At 44.5% G+C, this 16,824-nt stretch overlaps 1 protein-coding gene across 2 annotated transcripts in view; it reads left to right on the forward strand.

The window, feature by feature from the left end:
* ARHGAP26 (Rho GTPase activating protein 26) overlaps positions 1–16,824 on the forward strand; it is a 550,033-nt gene that overhangs the window by 520,005 nt on the left and 13,204 nt on the right. The window contains exons 21-23 of one of the 2 annotated variants that reach the window (XM_023735640.1): positions 1,673–1,783; positions 1,918–1,947; positions 8,052–8,143. In XM_023735640.1, the coding sequence (XP_023591408.1) occupies positions 1,673–1,783; positions 1,918–1,947; positions 8,052–8,143 (233 nt within the window). The remainder of the gene's footprint in view (positions 1–1,672; positions 1,784–1,917; positions 1,948–8,051; positions 8,144–16,824) is intronic. The other variant, XM_004381135.1, reaches the window with a different exon arrangement.

Genomic DNA, 16,824 nt, shown 5'->3' on the forward strand with positions numbered 1-16,824 from the left:
CCATAGTTTTTTTTTTTGCTTTAACGACTTCCTGACCTTTGGCAACCAATGTCACAAAACTATGTATTAATTATTTAATGAGAAACTAATTTGCTCTGTAAATCTTCATCTAAAGTACAAAATAAAAAAAAAATCTCTGCCCTTATGGGCATTATATTAAGAAATATAATGCACATAATGGCTTTTAATAAAAGTTCAATTGAATTAATCTGAGGATATCTGATGAACTCGCTCAATGGGCTTTTACCGTGTATATTCATAAGTATTTATGTTACTGTCATAGCTAGTTATGGCTGTAATTGGGTCTCATTCCTGACTTGGCATAACCCTAAGGATGTCTCATTAAGTAGGACATTTATGTGTTCTTGCTAAATCCCACTATGTTTAGAAAGCTTGTTGCCCTTGAATTGGATTGCTGTCGTTTTCACCTGCATAAAGTGCTCGGCCCAAGTAATCCCGCAGGCAGTTGAGGTTCAGGGACTGCAGGTTGTGTTGCGGATGAATGGTTTCCACATTTTCTCAGCCATTGGTGTTAGCAGTCTCTGTGACTTAATGTGATTTTACAAAGTTGCTAAGGTGTTTGCTTGGTTGTGTAATTTGTGAAAATAAGTCAAAGGCTAGCATGACCCATCAAGATCCACAGACCGTATTTTAGTGAGTAATTTCAACATTTCCTCTCCAAACTTTCGATCACCCACCCATCAAGGAGCAAGGTAGACAGATTTAAGGTTTCAGTTCCTCATTTCTTTTTTCCTTCCCTCTGAGGCTTTCTCCTTGAGTATCAGAATGACCAAACTCCATGCAAGGAGGAGGGCAGGCCTGGAAAGCAGACCTCAAGGGGAGAGTGCGGACATGTCGTGGGCTTGGCAACCAGTGTCACAAAACTGTGTATTAATTGTTTAATGAGAAACTAATTTGCTCTGTAAATCTTCATCTAAAGTATTAAAAAAAAAAAAATCCCAGTCCTTATGGGGCTTATGTTTAAGAAATATAATGCACATAATGGCTTTTAATAAATGTTCAATTGAATTAATCTGAGGATATCTGATGATCTCACTTGATGGATTGCATCCTGTCTCCTGAGAGGCGTGGATCCATGCCCACCCTCCAGTCACGATCATCTTTCTAATGCAGTACTTTGGGTCTCCAATGGCACCAAGCCCATTTAGTTAAAAATGTAAACAGGAAATTGTTTTCTGGCCGAATGGCCTGTGTGGCCCAGAAAAAAGTGGTCGTTTTTGCTGAGACGCTATTAAAAACACTCATAAAACAGTAGAAGCGGAAGGCTCGTTATATAAGCCAGCCCTGCCCGAGAATGGAGGCTGGCGATATGATATGAGTGTAGGAACTAATGCATGTGGTCTCAGGGCATTTTTAGCCGATGGCCAGATGCACAATTGACATGGTAGAAGGAGCTTCTATCACCTAGAAAGCTGTTGTTCTGCAGGGCAGAGACATGTTCAAGTTCCGAGGAATTGGAGAACAGGCATTACTTGGAAGGTATGGAGGTTTAGTCTGGAGAAATGTGACTTGGCACTGACCGCATGTCCCTGAGTCCCAGTGCTTGTCCAGGCGGCTCCAGCTCCCCGTCATTTGGCCTCCATGAACCTCCTATGCTCCCATCGTGGTTTCCCTCTGTGCTGATGAGTTTTCTGGTTGTTATGTCTTGCAGCCCCCCGAATCCAAGCCCAACATCACCCCTCTCGCCATCTTGGCCCATGTTCTCGGCGCCATCCAGCCCTATGCCCACCTCATCCACGTCAAGCGACTCATCCCCCGTCAGGTCTGTTGCAGGGTTTGTTGGTTTTCTGTTGCTGCCTTTGTTCTCTCATTTGCTTGGTCCTCTCTTCATGCAGTGTTCAGCCTCCTCGTCAACTTTGTACCCTGCCATCCAAACCTGAACTTGCTTTTTGACAGGCCAGAAGAAGAAGTTCGTGAAGACTCCAGGTAAAATCATGGATGACAACCAATCCGTTCCCATTTATCCAAAGCCTGTCAGGGACAACTGGGGGCCGGCCTCAGCTCACCTGTGGTTCCAACGTTTCCGACCAAAGCCAGGAGGCACCGTTTGCATGAATCAGCATGGCATTTTTCATGCCCTTCTTCAAGTTCCTGGATTAATCTGAGGTGCCTGGAGTTTGGGGAAAGAGCCCCTGCTCCTGAATAAGTCTCCTGCTTTGGTCGCTCTCTAGTTATTTGGGCTCTCTTTGTGCTTTCGTATAAGATAATATAAAAGGGAACTGCTGACACACATGCTTGGCCTTTTCTTTCCTCATTTTTATCAGTCCACATTTATTTGTGGAGTTGAGCCATTGGCCATGAGCACTGACAGCTAGTTGCTTAGACCAGATCCACTGGGAGAGAGACAAATATAACACAGAGAATGAGGGATCAAGATATGAAATGGTTTATCTTTAAACTGTTCACAGCTTATGGTTCCTTGCCTCTGTCTCTGTGTGTTAGAGCCCTTAGCTCTCATCGGAATGGGCAACACCTCTTCCTGAGGGTGAACAGTTTGACCTAGTTCCTCTCCCCAAGGACCATGCCATAGTTTTTTTTTTTTGCTTTAACGACTTCCTGACCTAAGAGCCACAATTCTCTGCACTTGAGCTCTTGGGAGAAAAGAAACTGTTTAAATCTAAGAAAGGAATTAATAAAGAGCCTACAGAATCCCCTTGCTGTGTAGGGCCCAAGATGTGTGTCTCTTGATCTTACTCTCTGCTCTCAAACAACCAAAATGCGGAGCCCAGTTATAAGCATCATACGCATTTTGGGCCCTGGAAGTATTTTCTCTCTTCTATTTTTTTTTTTTTCCACATCTGATTTTTTTTCCCTAAGGTGTGACTCCAGCAAAGAGGCTTAAAGAATTTATGAAGCTGAGTCTCAATTTTAAAAAAAGAAAACCGCGTGCTATTATATATACTCATTAACTCATTGCCATCAAGTCAATTCTGACTCATAGCGACCCTATAGGACAGAGTAGAACTGCCTCATAGGGTTTCCAAGGAGTGGCTGGTAGATTCGAACTGCTAACTTTTTGGTTAGCGGCCAAGCCCTTAACCACTGCACCACCAGGGCTCCATTTATACATACAGATGCATAGACTAAATATTAAATAATATATGCATCTGTATATAGTAATACAATAATAATTTATACATACAGTTGCATGTATTATTTTATTCTTCTCAGGGCACTTTGACATCTATCATTTCATTCTGCTCTCAGGTAGGAATGAGAGGAGATATGGCCTGAACCCTGTTATAGAAAAAGGAAACTGAGATACTGAGAGGCAACTGATGCATGGTCATGGGACTAAATGAGAGCAAATCCACAATTCAGGACTTCTTGCCCTCAACTCCACGCTCTTTCCTCTAATCATATGGGTAACCCCAACTTTAAGTTTCCATGTAACTCCCAGCTCAAGAGCCTAGCCTGGTCTTGTAGGTTTGATAACAGCTTTCTACCTAGCTTTTTCCAGAAGACAGGAGAGATAGCTTCTCAGTAATTTTTTTTTTCCTTCACCCTGGGAATAAGGTAAAAATTCAGATCATATTTTCCTGACATTCAAATTATTTCCTAATTATTTCACAGACATATGCCAGGCACTTGGGCAGACGTTAACTTTATGGAATACTAGAATATAGTATGGATTGTTCTGGTTAAACCTTTGATTATCCCATGAGGACCTGAATCAGAGCAAACTGTAATGGCCAGAGACCTTCACCTCCCAAAATGCCTCACTCACACAGAAGAGAGACTTAGGCATTAGGAGAATATATATTTTTCGTTTTTATGTAAAGGGAGTAAAATCTTCAAAGCACTGGCCCTTTGAACAAAATGGGTTTGGAAACTCAGGACGGTGGAATTATTCAACTAAAAAACTAAAATCTACTGTCTCCATGGAGAGTATTCATTTTGTGTCTTTGAGTTTTGGGGCCTGGTTGCTTGTCAGGTTTCTCCACTTCTGTACGCCCATCTCCCAAAGTACGTCCAGGTTGACAGAGGCGAAAGAATCTGCTCACCTGATGGGTTTGGGGTCATGGTTACTCAATACTGCCCCTCTGGCCACTGTTAAAACAGCACTGTTTGAATTCTGATGCTCCAGAACCCTTTAGGAAGCTGCCATTTTGAAATAGCCAAGGCAGAGTGGGGGCTTGGAATCCGCTGCCACTGAGCTAAGTATGGGTGCCAAGGAGAGCTCAAACAGGGACACTGCTAGGGAGCTAGCCCATCTTTGGAACAGAGAGGTCTAGAATGCCCTGACTGCTATTGTAGTTAGACAGCCAAGAGATGGGGTATACATACTCAGGTCCAATGAGGCCTTCCCCCAAAGTAACCTGAAATGTCAGATTTCTTTCCCAAGGCAGAATTTTTTAAAAATAAATGCTTAATTAAACTTAAGGAACGGCCTTACTTCTACACAGTGTCTGTGCTGGAAATGACTTCCTGTCCCCTCTTGGAACCATTTTTATGCTTGTTAGTTCAAGTTCAAGAATGAAGATGCCTTTTGCAGCTCATCAGGAAAGGGACCTGTGGGAGCATTGCCTTCACATTTCCCTTTCCTGTCACTTGCACCCCCAGAAAAGCTCCACGCCTCGGACCCCATAACTTGCATTTGCACAGTGGCCACAGAAATTTGTGCCTAAAAGATCAAGCTGTTGCTACCTACCAACCTAGCCGGCCCCACCCCCTGCTGTGCTGTACAGTGGTGAAGTGGAGCGTCATTTTGCAAGACTTACAAGGTCATTTGAGGGAAACTCCTCTGAGTGCTTTCCTGGCCTCATGCCATGCTCAGAGGCAAAAATTAAAAATGAATCAACAGAAGGATCTAACTCGTTCATGCCCTTGAAGGCCCAGCCAAGGTCTAAAGGGCACTGTGGCAGGAGCAGCCAAAACCACCCCAAGCTCTCTGTGCCCCGTGTTGAGGTGCAGAGGGGAGAATAAGGGGACTGAGGAGCCAGAGAACCAAGGATACTTGGTGAGGATTTTGTTTTGTTTTTTACTCACAGCCAAAACCTACCAAACAACCTCTCTGCCAACAGGATCTTTCTGTTTAGTAGGAACCCTACTTAACACAGACTGATCAACGCTGTCGAGAGGGGTTATGGCATTGGGACACATGACTTGTTGAGCCAACAAACTTTTAAAAAGATAAAACTTTCCCCTGGGTAGGGCCACCAGATTTAGCAAATAAAGATACAGGATGCCCAGTTAAACCTGAATTGTACATAAACGACAAATTTTTTTTTTTTTTTTTTAGTTTAAGTATGTCCCATGCAATGTTTGGACATAGAAACATTGCATGAGGCATACTTATACTAAAAAATTATTCATTGTTAATCTGAAGTTCAAATTTGACTAGGTGTTCTGTTTTTTATCTGGCAGCCTACTCCTGGGGAGCAGGAGTGGTCCTTCTTAAAAGCACCCCGTCTGTGTCATCCCTCTTATTTTTGGGTTGGGAGAGGTCTCAGGAGAAAAGACCCTCTCCTAGGTGGTCAGTCACCTGTTGACTTGAGAGAAAAGCAAGATCATTCCCTGATCTTTTTGATTTTAATGCAATATTTTATTATCACTTCATTATTTGATACCAAAAGCCTAATACTAGTGGAAAGTTACTCCTTTCAAAAGATAGTCTTGGGCACCTGAGACCATTCTCTGTGCTTTCTGCCTGCCAGATACCCCAGCTGTTTTCCCTGGCTTGCCCCTGATCTGTCCCATTGCCTTTATTTAATGAGGTTAATAAATAACCTCTATGAAACTCCAGCCCGAGGAACCCTGCCTCCGATGTTGTTCCCATCACCTTTCGTTCCCCTTCCCTGGTCTCTTTGCTCTTTTCCCACCTGCTCTGCCCTGTCCTCAAGGGGCAGTAACCCTTGAAACCTGGTCTCTATGACCCTAGCTAGTGTGGACTGGATTCTCCTTCCACCTTCAGTGTCATAACAGACCCAGTCACCTGTCAGTGTGGTTTTTCTGCTGTTTTAGCACATTTCACAACCAGCTTACTCCTGTCTGCTCCCTACCTCCTAAAAAAAAAAGACTGTTTTATTCCTCCCTGGAAAGTTGCACATTGGATGTTTGGCCCTTGCTGGCCAGCGCACAGACATGGTCTCGTTAGATCACAGGATGCACCCCTTGCCCTGAACTTTATTCTAACTTTAATGATCTGTAGAAAGCAAGAGCAGTTTTCAAGTTGGAGCTAACGAAGTTTCAAGGCCCTTTTTCCTGCCCATCATTCCTAGCAGCCCCACTTCACTTTCTCCCACCTGGCCCTCACCTCTTGTCTACTAGAAAGCCAGGGAGATCAATAGTAAACTGCCCTGGCAACAAAGTCTGGATAATCATTTCCTCTGATCACCCTACTCAGCAAACCTTTTAAGTCCTTTTTTCCTTCAGTTTTCGTGGAGCGGAGACTGTAAGTTTTAGGTTCCTGGCCCTGGTGTAGGTTTCCATCCATCTGTGGCTCTTTTCTAAAGGGAGGCTGGACTTGGTGACACCAAGAAATAACAGTTCCATAGTGCCCTAGAACGCCTGCCCCAACTGGTCTGTGTAGATTTGCCTGAGACCAGATGATGCTCAGTTTCATCTCATTTTGTCCACTAGAAATCAGTGCTTCACGGGAGGTTTTGCATCCCTGGCTCTTTGAGGGTCTACACTAGTCAAAGGAAGATAAAGTAAATAATATGTATCCCTTGAATAACTTTCTAGCCCAGGGGATTTACTTGTGCTTTTTCTGTTCTGCCCTTGAAGCCCTATGTGTGCTTTCTCAGATAGCTTAGGGGAAGGAGAAGATCAATTTTGGTAAATAAAGGGCCAGCTTTTGAGAGCTGTCATTTTTCTTATGACTCTTGAGACGTGGATTGTTAGGAACTAGTTGGATACCAAAGCAAAAATTGGCAGACGGTAACACGATTTACCAGCTCTTACAAATTACTCTCTAGAGCATGGGTTAGCAAACTGTGGCCTGTGGATCAAATCCGGCCCACTGCCTATTTTTTATACATAAAGTTTTATTGGAACACAGCCACACTAATTTGTTTACATGTTGTCTGTGGCTGTTTTTGTGCTACAGTGCAGAGCTGAGTAGTCATGACAAAAACCGCATGGCTGCAAGGTCTAAAATATTTACTATCTGGCCCTTTACAGAAAAGGTTTGTGAACCCCTGCCCTAGAACAATGGCTCTCATCCCTGGTTGCACATTAGAATCACTTGGGGAGCTTTTTAAAACTACTGATGCATGCTTATATTTATGTCTGCAAGTCGGGATGGAATCCAGATATCTTCATTTTTTTTTTAAAAGCTCCCCAGGTGATTCTGATGCACAATGAGCAGCATTGTTGCCAACACTCACTGGGTATGAGACGGCAAAAAAAAAAAAAAAAACCACCATCATTGTCTTTCCCATCTTCGTCCCCTTCACGACACAAATGTGCACACATGCATGTGCGCGCGCACACACACCTACCTTCTCTATTCCCAACCCTATCCTGCGGTCAAGGAGTTCCAGCTCTAAAATCCTGCTTCACCAGTAAGATCCAGCCCAATTAGAAACAGTTAACATCTGGGAGCACTAATGTCAGCCTGTGGCTTAAGCCGAAGCCTGACTTTGCTGGAGTTTCTTCTTTTTGATTGACCACGTATTGCCAACTTTCAACAGAGTCTTTTGGGAGTGTTCTCTAGAACAACTTGGAGGTTCTTTCCTGCCCCAGCCTCCCTCCTCCCAAGGTATCCCACCTCCAAAAACGAGGCTCAGCCTGCCTCCTACTTCAGCTGTCGTAGCTCCTAGGTAACATTTCAACATGACATAAGATGACCGTACAAGAAGCATGCTCTCTCAGAGTTTACAGCCTTTCTCTGAGTATTATTCATTTTTCTCCTGTGACCTTTGCAACTTTTCCACCTCGTGTTTTGCTATCTGGCTACTTTTTCAGGCTCTTCCCACAAGAGAGGACTAGGTGGCTTGCAGGGAAGGGGAAGAAGAGAGATTAAAATTCTGGGGCTTTCAGAGGGTTTAGAAAAAAATGCTCAATAAACTCCTGTTTTCACACAGCACACCATTCCGGAAGGCAAAAGCCTTGTACGCCTGCAAAGCTGAGCATGACTCCGAGCTCTCGTTCACAGCAGGCACGGTCTTCAATAATGGTGAGTTTCTCGTGCCCTCACAGAGATACGGGAGGAGGAGGGGCAAATAAATAACTGGTGTTTCCAAAGTTCCTGCCTAGAGGAAAACTCAAGAGAACAGGTAAGACCAAAAAGAAGTGTTTGTGTGTTATTTGTTTATGTGTCTTTTCCCAAAGTAAGAGAACAGCAGCAGGACTTCAGGAGGCATTTTCAAGAATGGGCAGGTGTAATTCAGCCTCTTCACTCGGAGAGAGGCAGTCTCATCCAGCGATTGTGAGCAATAAATGAGAGGGTGCCTGCAAGGGACTCAGCCCAGCACCTGGCAGTGGCTTTGCCAGTCTACGAGCTGGACAGAGGGTAGGAGACAAGGGAGTGGGAGCAGGGATGCTGGAAGTAGTCAGAAGCCCAGGGTGGAGATTAAGGCCACGTGTTCTGGGTCTTTTTCCTCTTGGGCTCAGTGGTATGCACTGTCTACATAGCAGGGTGGGTAGATCTTCAAGATGGTAGGGCATTTGGTGAGCTCTAGGGTGCATCCATGGTTAGAATTCTTGCCTTTCATGTGGGAAACCTTGGTTTGATTCCTGGCCAGTGCAACTCATGCACAGCCACCACCTGTCTGTCAATGGAGGCTTGTGTGTTGCCATGATGCTGAAAAGGTTTTCAGTGGCACTTCCAGATTAAGACAGACCAGGAAGAAGGGCCTGGCAATCTACTTCCAAAAATCAGCCAATAAAGACCCTATAGGTCACAATCTGCAACCGATCATGGGGATGATGCAGGACCGAGCAGCATTTCGTTCTGGTCACCATGCATGGGGTCACCGAGAGTCGGGGGCTGACTGGACAGCAGCTAACAATAACAGTAACAACAACAGGGCAATAAGCCCCGCTTGTGTCTCTGCTATTACTCCCTTTGACTTTTGAGGGCTAAAGTAGACTACAGGCAAACCACCCACAGACCACCAGCTCAGGTATCCTGGTGTGAAAGTGGATTCATGCCACTAGCCTCATGGAACTGGGAACTAGTACTTGACGTACCATTTTCTTTTTCTTTTCCCTGAGAAGAAATATTTTTTTATGTGAGAATTGGTGTTGTAATTTGTCACAACTTCTCACTTACCTAAGAGAAAAATTACAATGCTAGAGAAGAAGCTTCAGTTTCTGTTATAGTTCGGTTTCCACAGGTGAAGTTCTCCTTTGAGGCTCATCTCCCAGGGAGAAGGGTCTGTTTCGTTTTGCCATATTTTGTTTTGCTCAAAGGAGGAAGCAAAAGCAACTGCCTGGTTTCAGGAACCGGACATTTTCTCTGGCCGCCTCCCCCACCCCAGGTGGGGTGGAGGCAGAGTTCCCCTGGCAAGAGTGAGTGCATTGCCTAAGCGCTCCCCACCCTGTCTGGGCAGCCTCACTGTGGCCTGGACTGTGCCTCCTACTGCCTGACTGAGACCTAGAAAGCCCCCGCACAGCATGGGAGACCCTGAGCTCTAAATGGGGCTGCCTCAGCACAAATCCTGGCTTGACCACTTGTTCCTGTGTGACCTTGAGCGATGTCTTAACCTCTCTGTGCCTCAGTTCACTTCGTGTCATAGCAAGATAATAACAATACCTACCTTATAGGTGTTGTGAGGAAAAGATGAGATGAAGCACATCACGTTTTTGGAAAGACACTCAATACATGTTAAGCATTCGGTATGTTAGTTATAGTTATTATTGTTATCATCGTCATCAAGTCCGTGTTACAAAAAGACCCTGATGCTCTCATAGTTCACAGTGATCGTTTTTAGTCTTCAGCTGTTATGACCCAGGCTTGGCTCTCAGCTGAGCAGCAGGCCTCTCCCAGGGTCCTGGCTATCTGCAGGGGCCTCACGTACCAAGTCACAGGAGGTACGGGGTCCTGGGGTCCAGCCCTTGACTGCATCCACATCAAAAGGGGCTGCCACCCTGTCTGCCCAGCCCTGCAGTCAGCATGGTGGGATATTTATCAGACATTAGTGGCCAGAATGAGCAGTGGGCACAGAGCACCTGGGGGAATTCCCAGGCCACACTCGGCCCTGGGCCTTCTGGGCCAGCTGGGGTGAGGGACTACAAGTGGTGTGGCCCCATGTCTCCTTTTATGGTTCTCAAGGTCCAAAGCACTGTCCTTAAAACTTCGCTCCAATGACTTTGATTTGTGCCCTTTACAAATGAAAGCACACAAACAGCCAGCCCCGGTCCTCTCCTGTCAGCACACAGGCAGGTGCTTGGAACCGCTGAAGGCCGTCCAAAGGCCTGTAATTGTCCCCGTGTAGGCCCAGGTGCGGCGTCACAGCCCAGCTGTAACATGGCCCATCTTTCATAGCAGACAAGCCAACCTGAGTGCAGCCACCTTGCAGGGCTTCTCTGTCCTGCTCTGCCAGCAGGGGGTGGGCTTCTGCCTGTGGATGAGCAAGATTTGAGAGATCTCCACGTTTACAGACAAATCCAGAGTTTAAAGGTCTGTTCCTCTAAGTCCCAGTTCACTGCTCACATGGGCATTCCCATCTGATATTCACTCTGACAACAGAAAGGACCCCCACCCAGGGGCAGAGCTGGTTTAAGCAATCAAAAGATGTGTGTGTGCATGTGTATCTTTTCTGTGACTCCTTTTCTTGAGTGCAGCCTTCTTCCATTTTTTAAACAGCTTTATTGAGATATAATTCACATACCATATAATTCACCCATTTGAAGTGTACAATTCAGTGGTTTTTCATATATCCAGAGTTGTGCAGCCATCACCATAATCAATTTTAGAACATTTTTGTCACCCCTAAGAGAAACCACATAACCTTTAGCAATCACTCTGTATTTCCCCACAAACTTCCTCCATCCAGCCCTAAAAAAACCTGTTGCCATCGAGTCGATTCTGACTAATAGCAACCATCCGGCCCTAGGCAACCACTAATCTACTTTCTGTCTCTATAGATTTGCCTATTCTAGACAGTTTTTATAAATGGAATCGTACAATGTATGGTCTTTGTGACTGACTTCTTTCACTTAGCGTAATGTTTTCAAGGTTCATCCATGTTGTAATATGTATCAGTACTTCTTTTTTTTTGCTGAATAACATTCCATTGTACAGTATACCACATTTTGTTTATTCATTCCTTAGTTGATGGACATTTGGGTTGGTTCCAGTTTGGGGCTATTATGAATAATACTGCTGTCAGTATTTCTGAACAAGTTTTTGTATGGATGTATGTTTTTATTTTTCTTGAGTATGTACCTGGTATACAGAATTGCTGGGTCATATGGGTCAGCCTTTTGAGAAACCACCAAATTGTTTTCCAAAGCAGCTGCACCATTTTACATTCCAACATTTTCCTCTTTTTTTATTGTAGTAAATAAATATGTAACAAATCATTCCTCATTTCAACATTCTTCACGTGTACAATTCAGTGACATTAGTTATGTTTATCAGCCATTATACATTTCCTAATTTTCCCATCACCCTTGACGGAAGCTCAGTGTCCCCTAAGCAGTAAGTCCTCGTATTCCCCTCCCTCCCACCTGCCCCTGGTAACTGCTAATAAACATTGGTCTCTATGCACTTACCTATCATAGATATTTCATATAAATGGAATCATACAATATTTATCCCTTTGTGACTGACTTATTCTAACTTCTTCCATTTTTAGGAGCCGTGCTGTCACAATGGTTAAACGTTCAGCTGCTAACCAAAAGGTCAGCAGTGCGAATCCACCAGCTGCTCCTTGGAAACCCTATGAGGCAGTTCTACTCTGTCCTGTAGGGTTGCTATGAGTCAGAATCGACTCGACAGCAATGAGTTTTAATGGGTTTTCTATTTTTTAAGCCTCCTTTTTAAACTAGTTTAAAAAGTAAAAAAACAAAGCTACCTAGAAGATTTTTAACTCTCAATTTCCTTCCTTCCCAGCAGGGTGCTTTGCCTATCAGGTGCTATGTCTACCCCCACCCACAACTTGGTAATCATCATAAATCCTACAATAAGTGAGAATAGGAGAGAAATTTGGTTTAACAAGTTAGAGGTCTTACCTAAGCCTTCCTGTGATCTTCTGGGAGTCAGTGGCAGGGTTCACTGACACTAGTTTGTTTTTAACCAGCAATGCCAGTGACCCTTTTCATTCCCTGAAGAGCAAAAGGCCAAATTAAACAACAACAACAAAAAAAAACCACACACACCACTCAGTTTGGGCTAAGCAGCAGTTGAAGATGGATTGGAGGAAATGTTAATCCACTTTCCAGATTGATTTGGCTGATAATATTTCATTATGGACTATTTTTAGAGGAAAAATGCTACATATACCCTATTTTCCCCTTCTCTTTACCTGTATAGGAGAAATCAAGCATTCGAGAGAAAAAATATATAAACATTTTAGGCAGGGAGATCTTTTTCCCTGTTCTATCTCTTGTTAGTTTACTGCTAGTGATACTAGGTAAGGGTTATTTAAGCTGGACACTCCGTAGCTGTTAACGTTAAATCAGCAGACCAGTCTAAATAAAGTTTCCTAATGACAGGTTTAGGTGAGTGAGTGTGTGTGTTCTTTTTCAGGATCAAGAAGAATGAATAAGGATGAGGAAGAGGGAGAGGCTCATCAAGGGGAAAGTCTGTTGTTTCTTAATGATTAATCTCTAAGCCTTTGGATTCCAAGGGGCCTGTGCTATGACTGGGCTGCTGCTCAGTCACCTCGTGGACTTTGTGCAGTGGGGAATGGATGTGCAATACTTGGAAATAACTCTAGTGTCAGCCCTTGCCAATCTACTAGGAAACTGTCCACTTCACCTCAAGCACTTCAGACAGTAACTGGAAAGAGAAATAACTCGCCTTCTCAGGAACGTTAGTCATCTTGAAGCAATGTGATTAGTGATAGCTGGAAAATTCATGTGACAGTAAAATTGGGTTATTGGGATACTTCCATCGAGACTTGAGATGAGCTGGACCCATTCACTCCCGTGGTACAGGGCTCAACCTGAGTGAAGGAGGGCTACCCCAGGCTCCCTTTCCTGATGGAGAACATCCTCACCAGGGAGCTGCCAAGCTGCCTGGGCAGTGGGGTTATGGGACAGTTACTGGGGCCTGAGTCTTTCAGCCTCTTCAACCACTCCACTGCCTATCACCCAAGTCCAGGACACCTCTCACCTAGGCATTTCCACAAGCCTCCTAACTAGTCATATCACTTCCACTCTTGTCCCCAAAACCCATTGTCTATACAGCAGCCAGAGTGATCTTTGATAAATGTAAATCACATCATGTTATCCCCCCTGCTAAAAATACTCCAGTGCCTCCCGTTGCTCATAGAATTATTTATGAGACCCTCCACAGTTCAGCTCCTACCCCTCTGGCCCCCTCTGCCCTCACACAATGCATTGCAACCACACAGGACTTCTGTATATTCTCAATTGGAGTCTACTGACTACTGCCAGCAGGCCAAATCCAGCCCACAGCCTATTTTTTTAAATAAAGTTTTATTGGAACATAGCCACTCACATCTTTCTGTTTACCTTTTTGTTTAGTTGTTATCTACTGCACTACAACAGCAGGGTTGAGTAGAGAGACATATTTGCTATTTTTTAAGAAAACTTTGCAGACCACTCTTAAAATCACATCAAGATTTTCCCCATCTTAGTGCCTTTGCGAGGAGCCCTCATGGCACAACAGTGCTCAGCTGCTAACTGAAAGTTTGGTGGTTTGAACCCACCCAGCACCTCTGAGGGAGAAAGACCTGGCGATCTGCTGCCATAAAGATTACAGCCTAGAAGACCCTATGGGGCAGTTCTGCTCTGTCACATGCAGTTGCTGTGAGTTGAAATCAACTCGATGGCACCCAACAACAACAGTGGCTTTGCACTTGCTTTACACACTGCCGGGCTGGCCCTTTTCAGTCATTTAGGTTTTATCTCAAATATCTTCTCCCCACTGACCCCCATCCCTATCATGGTCAATTCCATTATCCCCCCATTGCCATTGAGTCGATTCCAACTCATAGTGACCCCAGTAGAACTGCCCCATAGGGTTTCCAAGGAGCAAATGGTGGATTTGAACTGCTGACCTTTTGGTTAGCAGCCTGAGCTCTTAACCATTGTGCCAAAATAATATTTTTATTTATTGATAGATTGTTCCTCCCTAAGAGCAGAATCTTGTCTGCTTGTTCTGTGCTAGACACAAGGACCTCTCATCGTGTCTGGCATATGGAAGGTGCTCAGTAAATATTAGTTAAATGAATAAATGCTTTTTAACTACACAGGGGTCTGTGGCTCTTCCAGCCAGTGCTTCTTCCTTCTGGGGCAGCTGGCCATTACAGATCTTAGTCACACACTTCCCCACAGTGAGGGAAGGAGGGGAGGAGCATTGGTTGGGTATGCAGGGGTGTATGGTGTGTATATGGATACAGCTGAGAGAAAGTGGCTGGCAGGAAGCACACCCGTGTCAGCAGCAGCTTGTATTTATTATCTGCTTGCTGGGCTGGAGAGTAGCCCCGGCACTTTGCTGTGACATCGTGTGTGTTTATAGAGCGCACTGGACACTGGTGTGATTCAGAAGGTTAGATGTTGGTGCAGTTCAGCCCAGCAAGTACTTACAGAGCATCTTAGATGTTCAGAGCGCTGGGCTGGGCAAAAAGCAGTTGTAGTTAAGACCATAGGCTATGAAATCAGATGCCGTGGGGCAGATCTAACTCTGTCATCTACGGCTGTGTAATTTTGGGCATGCTGCTTAACCTCTCTGAGCCTCAGTTTCTCATCAGTAAAATGAGGATAATACCGTACCAACTCCATAGTTGTTCTGAGGATGAAGGGAGGTAATGCATGCAAAGCAAAAAGCCTGTTTAGTGTGTGTGTTCAGTGTGTATATGATCATTATTATTCTCAATGATCTCATGCTCTGGTTGAATAGAAACAAAGTAGTGGAAAAGGGCTTGGTGTCTGGAGTCAGACAAGCTGGGTTCAAATTCCGGTTCTACCATCATGACCCTGAACAAATTAATTTACCTCTTTGAGTTGTAATATTCTCATGTGTAAAATAGGGATAATAGTATAAACTGGCATTGCTATGAATTGGAATCCACTCAATGTACTGGTTAGGGTCAAATGAGTGAGTCCATCTAAAGCTCCAAGCATATGGCAGCTTTAGAGTCCACATTCTCTACATCTTAGCTCCCATCATTGTAATTCATGAGGCAGTGGGACCATCACAGGTTGTTGAGCCAGGGAGTGCTATAATAGAAACTAAAATACACAAAAAGCAGCTAGGGGAGCAAAGCTTGACACAATTTGAGCACCATTAGTAGTGAGTGCCCATGGACTGCCAGAAGAATGAACAGATTTGTCTTGGAAGAAGTGCAGCCTGAATGCTCCTTAGAAGTGAAGACAACGAGACTTTGTCTCACATACTTTGGACATGTTATCAGGAGGGTCCAGTCCCTGGACAAGGACATCATGCTTGGTAAAGTAGGGAATCAGCAAAAAAGAGGAAGACCCTCAAAGAGATAGACTGACACAGTGACTGTGACAATGGGCTCAAACATAGCACTGATTGTGAGGATGACGCAGGACCGGGCAGTGTTTCCTTTTGTTGTACACGGAGTCACTATGAGTCGAAATCAACTCCACAGCACCTAACAACAACAACAACAATAGTGCCTGTGAATAATTTGTGGAATGTGCTATAAGCACTCCAGGAGCCTGGAGAAGGGAGGGAAGAAAGGAGAGAAATGGGATTCCATGACGATATTTATGAAGGAGGCAGGGCTTCAGCTAAGTCTTCAGGTGTGAAGAAAGGAAAGGAAAGACAGCAGACTCGAGAGAGACATCTAGTGCTGCCTCCCTCCCCCATCTGTTGGTGAGAGTTTGCATTTTAATTTTTTATTACCACTCATTGTAGAGGTATTTTGGCAGGGAAAAGTCATAGATCCAAACTTTCTGTGAACTAGTTCCGGATCCCAATCCCAGAAATTCTGCTTTAATTGATTTGTCTTGAGGCCCAGGAATCTGCATCCAGGTGATTCTGATGCACATGGTCTGGTACCACACCTTAGTAAACCCTGACTTGAAGACTCCAGAAAGTCAGCAGTCTGCGTTGTCCCCGCAATCCCCTGTGCCTTATCTCTTGGCCTCCAGTTTCAAAGGCCTCCCCTGTCTCCTGAGCCTTCCCTTAGTCTCAAATCTTGTTTCTAATGTTTATCGACAGTACCACTTCAGCACCTGAGATGTGTTTGAATAGCTGGCCCGGGAGGGAGCTGTGTCTGAAAGAGATGAACTCAGGACATCAGCTGAAGTAACAACTCAACTAGGAGCTTTGCTGTAAAGTGGGAGAGGCCTGCTTTTGTGTTTAGTTGGCTGATTGGTTTATTCCTTCTAGTTCTTTGCTTTGGAGGAGTGGGCTTGGTTTGTTCATTTTTGGTTCTAAACATCTGAGGTTTTCTGAAGCTTAGGAGGGGGTGGAGGCCAAGCACTTACCCAGGTTTTCGCAGGAGCTAGATTGCCAGTCCTACTGACCAGTCAGGTGATTGCAAGCCCCCTACTGACTGTGTGCTTGACTCTGCTGAGTGCTTTGTCCGTGTTAGCTCCTTTAACCCCCACAAGAACTCACTGAGAGGGAGAGAGAGGTTTATTATTGCCACTTTATAGGTGCATAACTGAAGTAATCTTGGCGGCTTCAGCATGCATGGGTAGATGGGCAGAGGGCAAGATTATTATTTATTTATGTTTTTTTTT

Source organism: Trichechus manatus, unplaced genomic scaffold, assembly GCF_000243295.1.
Source record: "Trichechus manatus latirostris isolate Lorelei unplaced genomic scaffold, TriManLat1.0 scaffold00080, whole genome shotgun sequence".
Taxonomy (NCBI): Eukaryota; Metazoa; Chordata; class Mammalia; order Sirenia; family Trichechidae; genus Trichechus; species Trichechus manatus.